Source organism: Lynx canadensis, chromosome B1 (genome assembly GCF_007474595.2).
Source record: "Lynx canadensis isolate LIC74 chromosome B1, mLynCan4.pri.v2, whole genome shotgun sequence".
In the NCBI taxonomy this organism is placed as follows: Eukaryota; Metazoa; Chordata; class Mammalia; order Carnivora; family Felidae; genus Lynx; species Lynx canadensis.
The window spans coordinates 141234241-141241092 of NC_044306.2; the positions used below are offsets into that span (position 1 = coordinate 141234241).

The window sequence follows — 6852 nt, forward strand, 5'->3', positions numbered from 1 at the left end:
GACTAACAAACAAAAGGTATATGTTCTTAATTTTTCTTGAAATGAAAACTAGTGGAGTTAGTTTAAGCTTCTTAGTTAAAAAAATAAAGCATTTTCAGTCAGCTTGGTTAAATCCATCGATAGCTTGCAATTACTCTAAGAAAGTTAAATCAATCTGGTCAACTTTTCATTCTAAACTAACTTGAGGAGCTTATTATTTATTTAGTGGCTACAATTTAGTAGCCAATAAAGTGAAACTAATACATAAACTAATGTGCAGTTGTTTTTATAAACAGAAACTGATGTCTTTCTAAATGAGTTAATTGGATTAAAGACAAAATGCTTAAAGCATTCCTAAACTTAAAAACTACTGGGATTGGGAATGTTCGTCTATATATATTGGAGTGGCAGGGGATAGGGGATGTAGAGAAAAAACCTTGGGTCAAATCTTTCTATTGTGTAGATTAATCTATACACATAATGTTTACTACTGCCAAATACTTGGGAAGAAAAAAAAACATTAAAAACTTAAAAACAATCTTTTTCAAGCAAATTTAAACTTAGTATGGTAACTGGCATACTGGTAAGTGTTGCCTTTAAATTTTTTGCTTAGAAAAATCTCTGGTAGAATTTTAAAATCAAAACAAAGACATGATCAGGAAAATATGTACCATCTTCTGATGATTTCAATTGCCTACTATTCAAATTAAGTCTGGTAGCTAATTTTGCTTTTCTGACTTCCAAAAACTCGTTGAAAGGTTTACTTGAATGGAAAATGTGATCTAGTTAAAATAGTAAAACAACAATATTGTTGGTGATTTTTATGTTATTTTCTATCTTGTTCTGTTGGTTTCATTAAAAATAAATAAGCTTTGTCTTTGAGATAACTCAAAAGCATAGTCTATGTCCTAATATAGAAAATTGTCATTTATTGAGTGGATATTTAATAAATTTAAATAAGTGAGTATATTTATTCACTAGTTTTCCAATCAATCTGAAAATTTAAACTTCTATCCGGCAGACTTCTATTGTGACTAAGATGAAGTCACAGAATTCTGTGAACTATTTCATATATTTTGTCCTTTTAAAAAGGATCCCTACGCACTACCCAACAAAGGGTAGTGATCCCTAAGTGGCAAGAAACGAGTGGCATGGGCACTATGACTTCCTCAGCTTATTTCCTTGAGAGATTTCTGAGGCCAAAGCACTGGAAGGGGAAACCCAGGTAGAGCCCAGTAAAAGCCCTGTAGTGAGGAGACAGAGCTAAGCACCCAGACGGATGAAGCCATCTAGAGAGTACAAGACGTGGTATTGAAAATAAGAGTTGTACAAGAAGAGAACTCTGGAGAACCCCCTAAGAATTCAGTTCCATATTGATCAATCCATGTGTATGAGGAAACTATTTGAGTCTGGGGAAAAATGCACATGAAAAGATTAAAGATTAACAGTGTCCAGTAGGGGCACCTGGGTGGCTCAGTCAGCTAAGTGTCTAACTTAGGCTGAGGTCATAATCTCTCAGTTCATGAGTGCAAGCCCTGCATTGGGCTATCTGCTCTCAGCACAGAGACTACCTTGGATCCTCTTTACCCTGCTCTCTCTGCCCCTCCCCCACTCATGTGCAGTCTCTCTCTCTCTCTCTCTCTCTCTCTCTCAAAAATAAACATAAAAAAGAAAAGAAAAGAAACCAGTGTCCAGTAAAGATAAGCAGTGTTTACCCAGGATTGGGAACAGGAACTATTCCCACCAGCCATTAAAACCTCATTTTCATGGGCCTTGAGTAGCCTATACTGAGGGTTTTCATCACAGTAAAAGAGTATAATTAGCCCAGACTGAGCACTGTCCTTGTTCCAGCAGCAAATCCGAAAAGAAAGACAGCAAAGAAATCAAATTGTTTCCAACTAATTTAGCTGCATCCCAAAATGAAGCTCAAGGTTTATAGAAACACAAAAATATCCAGCAATTCAACCAGCTAAAATTCATAATGTTTGGCCCGTAATAAAAAAATTACTAGGCATGTAAAGAAGCAGGGAAATACTAATCATAATAAGAAGATAAATTAGTCAAAATTGAACAAGAACTGACAGTGATGTTAGATTTAGCAGAAAATATAATTAAAAGTTATCCCGACTATTCCATATATTCAAAAACTTAAGTAAATATTTTAAAAAACTCTGATTGAACTTCTGGGATTGAGAATTACAATGTATAGGTGAGAAATACAGAGGATTAATTAACAGCACATTAGATACTGGAGAAGAAAAGAGTAGTAAACTTGAAGACATAGCAATAGAAACTATCTAAAATGAACCATAGAGAAGGTAACAATAATGAGCTGTGGGACAACTCTGATAGGTGTAATTAAAGTCCCTAAAGCAGAGAAGAGAGAGAAAATAAAACATATTTGTAGAAATAATAGCCCAAGGTTTTCCAAATTTGATAAGATCTATAAACCAACAGATCCAGGTAGCCCCAGTGTGCCCCAGGCACAAGAAATAAGAAGAAAGCTATACCATATAACATCATCATAAAACTGATAAAAACTATTGATTTAAAGAAAAACCAAAGGCAGTGAAAGAAAACAGACATCTTAAAAATACGGAGGTAGCAAAGTTCACAACTGAAACAACACAACAGATAAGGTGGTAGAGAATAGTTTCAAGGTCCTCAAATTAAAAAAAAAAAATTAAAAATAGAATTCTATATGCAAAAAAAAATTTAAATATTAGGATGAAATACTTCTCAGACATTGTAAAGTTGGAAGAATTTATTTCCAGCAGACCCACACTGGAAGAAATGTTGAGGGAACTCTTATAGGCGGAAAGGAAATGGTAACACAAACATGAATCCACAGAATGAAATGAAAAGCACTGGTAACAGTAATTATGTAGGTAAATACATGATCTTTTTGTAGCTTAAATCTCCTTAAAAGATAATTGAGTGGCTGAGGGCAGGGTCTAGGCCAGAGAGGTGGGGTGAGCAGATAGCCAGTTAAAGGTCAAGGGTTACCCCATAGCTTCCGGTTGAGCACAGGCAACCCCTGCGCACAGGTTCCTGACGCTCCTGACGCTCTTGACGTTCCTAATGTATTGCGTGCCCCTCCCCCTGGAACACTTTAATCACTCGGGAAACGGCTGACCGACTGATTTCATGGCAGCCCCGAAGAAAGCAGCTGTGGGGCCCTTGGTGGGGGCAGTGGTGCAGGGAACTAATTCCACTCGCTTTCTGGTTTTCAATTCAAAAACAGCGGATCTACTTGGTTGCCATCAAGTGGAATTAACACAAGAGTTCCCAAAAGAAGGATGGGTAGAACAAGACCCTAAGGAAATCCTTCAGTCTGTCTATGAGTGTATAGAGAGAACATGTGAGAAACTTGATAAACTGAACATTGATATATCCAACATAAAAGCTATTGGTGTCAGCAATCAGAGGGAAACCACAGTAATCTGGGACAAGTTAACTGGAGAGCCGCTCTACAATGCTGTGGTGTGGCTTGATCTAAGAACCCAGTCTACTGTTGAAAATCTTAGGAAGAAAATTCCAGAAAATAATAACTTTGTCAAGTCCAAGACAGGCCTTCCACTTAGCACTTACTTCAGTGCAGTGAAACTTCGTTGGATTCTCGACAATGTGAGGAAAGTTCAAAAGGCTGTTGAAGAAGGTAGAGCTCTTTTTGGTACCATTGATTCATGGCTTATCTGGAGTTTGACAGGAGGAGTATATGGTGGTGTCCATTGTACAGATGTAACAAATGCAAGTAGGACAATGCTTTTCAACATCCATTCTTTAGAATGGGATAAAGAGCTTTGTGACTTTTTTGAAATTCCAATGGACATTCTTCCAAATGTATGGAGTTCTTCTGAGATCTATGGCCTAATGAAAGCTGGGACCTTGGAAGGGGTGCCAATATCTGGGTGCTTGGGGGACCAGTCTGCTGCATTGGTAGGACAAATGTGCTTCCAAGAAGGACAAGCCAAAAACACGTATGGAACAGGCTGTTTCTTACTGTGTAATACCGGTCATAAGTGTGTGTTTTCTGAACATGGCCTTCTGACCACAGTGGCTTATCAACTAGGCAGAGACAAGCCAGCATGTTATGCACTGGAAGGTTCTGTTGCTATAGCTGGCGCTGTTATTCGCTGGTTAAGAGACAATATTGGAATTATAAACACCTCAGAAGAAATTGAAGTACTTGCTAGAGATGTAGGTACCTCTTATGGCTGTTACTTTGTCCCAGCTTTTTCAGGGTTATATGCACCTTATTGGGAGCCCACTGCAAGAGGAATAATCTGTGGTCTCACTCAGTTTATCAATAAAAGTCATATTGCTTTTGCTGCACTAGAATCTGTTTGTTTCCAAACCCGAGAGATTTTGGATGCCATGAACCATGACTGTGGAATTCCCCTCCGTCATTTGCAGGTAGATGGAAAAATGACCAACAATAAAGTTCTTATGCAACTACAAGCAGACATTCTGCATATTCCAGTAATAAAGCCCCCTATGCCCGAAACAACCGCACTGGGAGCTGCCATGGCAGCAGGAGCTGCAGAAGGGGTGGGCGTTTGGAGTCTTAAACCCGAGGATTTGTCAGTTGTCATTATGGAACGGTTTGAACCACAGATCAAGGCCACAGAATGTGAAATTCGTTATTCTACATGGAAGAAAGCTGTGATGAAGTCAATGGGTTGGGTTACAACTCAGACTCCTGAAAGTAGTGATCCTACTATCTTCTCTAGTTTGCCCTTGGGCTTTTTTATAGTGAGTAGCATGGTAATGCTAATTGGAGCAAGATACATTTCAGGTATACCATAATAATACCAACCATGGATTCCCAAGATATGGGCTTTTTATATTATGAAAGGATCCAGCAATTCTGTCTCTTAATATGATGACACTGTTACAGACTCTGATTTTATTTGTAAACCAGTTGCTACATAACTTATAGGGAACTGTAAAAGTAGGCCTGTGGCTTGAAATGAATAAATTACAGTAGAAAAAAAACCCACTAGAAAATGTGGTGTGTTTTTTAACATCAACCATTAAGGTTGGGCCAGCTACTCTAGGGATTAACCCCCTCTATTGTCATAAAATCCTGCTCCATGCCCTCTAAGATATAGGATATTCAGATTCTGTCTGTAGAATATTTTGTCAAATATTTTCTAACACTTAGGGACAAATATTTGGTTCTCTGTGCTACACACACTTGATTAAGAGGTGTAAGTAGCTTGCTAAAACTGAGGGGCTTCCTGTTGTTATTGTTGACACCCCAAGTCCTCTTTCATATATATATATATATATATATATATATATATATATATATATATATATTAGGGAGACCATAGTATCTTTCTGAATGTTTAATGGGAACATAGGTTTTTACAATAGACTTTTAGTATTCTTGTAGCTTAGATGTTGTCCTGGAAAATATTTGCCAAATTAAAATTCTTCAGACATTTTACATTGTCCCACTAATTACATGATTTTCTGTGTAGATCTTACAAGTAAAAAGACTTTCCCACTAAAAAAAAAAACTCTCCATTTTATTTATTTAGTATGTATAACATACATTCTCATATACTTCATGTAGAGTAACCCATTTATAAAATAAGCTTATAAGAAGGGTAGTAGTCTTAAGTGTTCCATTAGGTACATAAATATTTCAATATAAACATTTGTATATTTGGGCGGTGATTTTACAGATTATTACCAGGGAAAACTCTTTCTTAAAGAGACAGTATTTGAAACTTAAATGCATATTTTATGTTGACACACTGAGAAATATCTTATGATTTCAACTATATTTCTTACATCTTCCCCTTTTATTTAATTACCTTAACTGGATATATGCTGGGAGCAAACACTGTGGAATACTACAATAAACGTTATTTTTATATAGAAAAAAAGAATTGACTGTTCAAATAAAAATAATATTATAATATGGATTTTTAAGCATATGTAGAAGAAAGCAAAAATAGCAAAGAAATATATTTAAGTGTAACTATATCAATAAGCATATTAATATAAATAGTCTAATTCCCTTAATTACAAAGAAAGATTATCATACTAGATAAAGACTCAAAAACATACTGCTTCCAAGAAACACATTTTAGATATAAAAAGAAAATAGTTAAAAAGAAAAAGGATACAAAAATATCCTGCTAATAATAATAAAAAGAAAGTCAAAGTGGCTATATTAAAATCCGAAAGTAAATTTCAGAGCAAATAATGTTACCAGTGATAAACAAGGTCATTTGCAATGATAGAGGGGTGAATTCACCAAGGAAACATAACAATCCTAAATATTTATGCACCTAATAGAGCTTCAAAATACATGAAGCAAATTCTGATAGAAACGAAAGAAAAAGCAAATCTACAAGCACAACATTGTCTCCTCAATGTTTGATAGAACAAGTAGACATTTAATAAGATATAGAAGATTTGAACAATACTATCAAACAACTGAATTAACATTAATAGAAAATACTACCCAATAATAGAATATATATACTCTTTTCAAGTTCGTATGAAACATTTACCAAAATAGACCTCACTGAGGACATTAGCCAAGACTTCATGAATTTAAAGAACTTTATACAAAAATGTTGTCTGAGCACAATGGAATCATAAATCAATAAAAAAAGAGTTCTAGAAAATCCCCAAATATTTTGAAACTAAATAATAAACTTTTCAATAAACCCTAAGATAAGGAGGGAAAACAGAAAATATTTGGAACACAATGAAAATAAAAATACAACATATCAAATTTTATGAGTTATTACTGGAGCAGTACTTAGGGAGAAATTTATAGGACTAAAAGCCTATATTAGAAGAGAGAAAAGGTTTAAAATCAATAATCTCAGCTTCTAAAGAAACTGG

The 6852-nt window shown here is 35.3% G+C and overlaps 1 protein-coding gene across 1 annotated transcript; it reads left to right on the top strand.

The window, feature by feature from the left end:
- Nucleotides 1-3126: 3126 nt before the first annotated feature.
- Nucleotides 3127-4788, top strand: GK2 (glycerol kinase 2). Its single transcript, XM_030311923.1, has one exon. It carries the CDS (start codon nucleotides 3127-3129, stop codon nucleotides 4786-4788), a length of 1662 nt encoding a protein of 553 aa, XP_030167783.1.
- Nucleotides 4789-6852: the final 2064 nt, after the last annotated feature.

What these genes read in the sequence shown, in the direction of transcription:
- GK2 (XM_030311923.1), top strand. Translation starts at nt 3,127, where the DNA reads ATGGCAGCCCCGAAGAAAGCAGCTGTGGGGCCCTTGGTGGGGGCAGTG.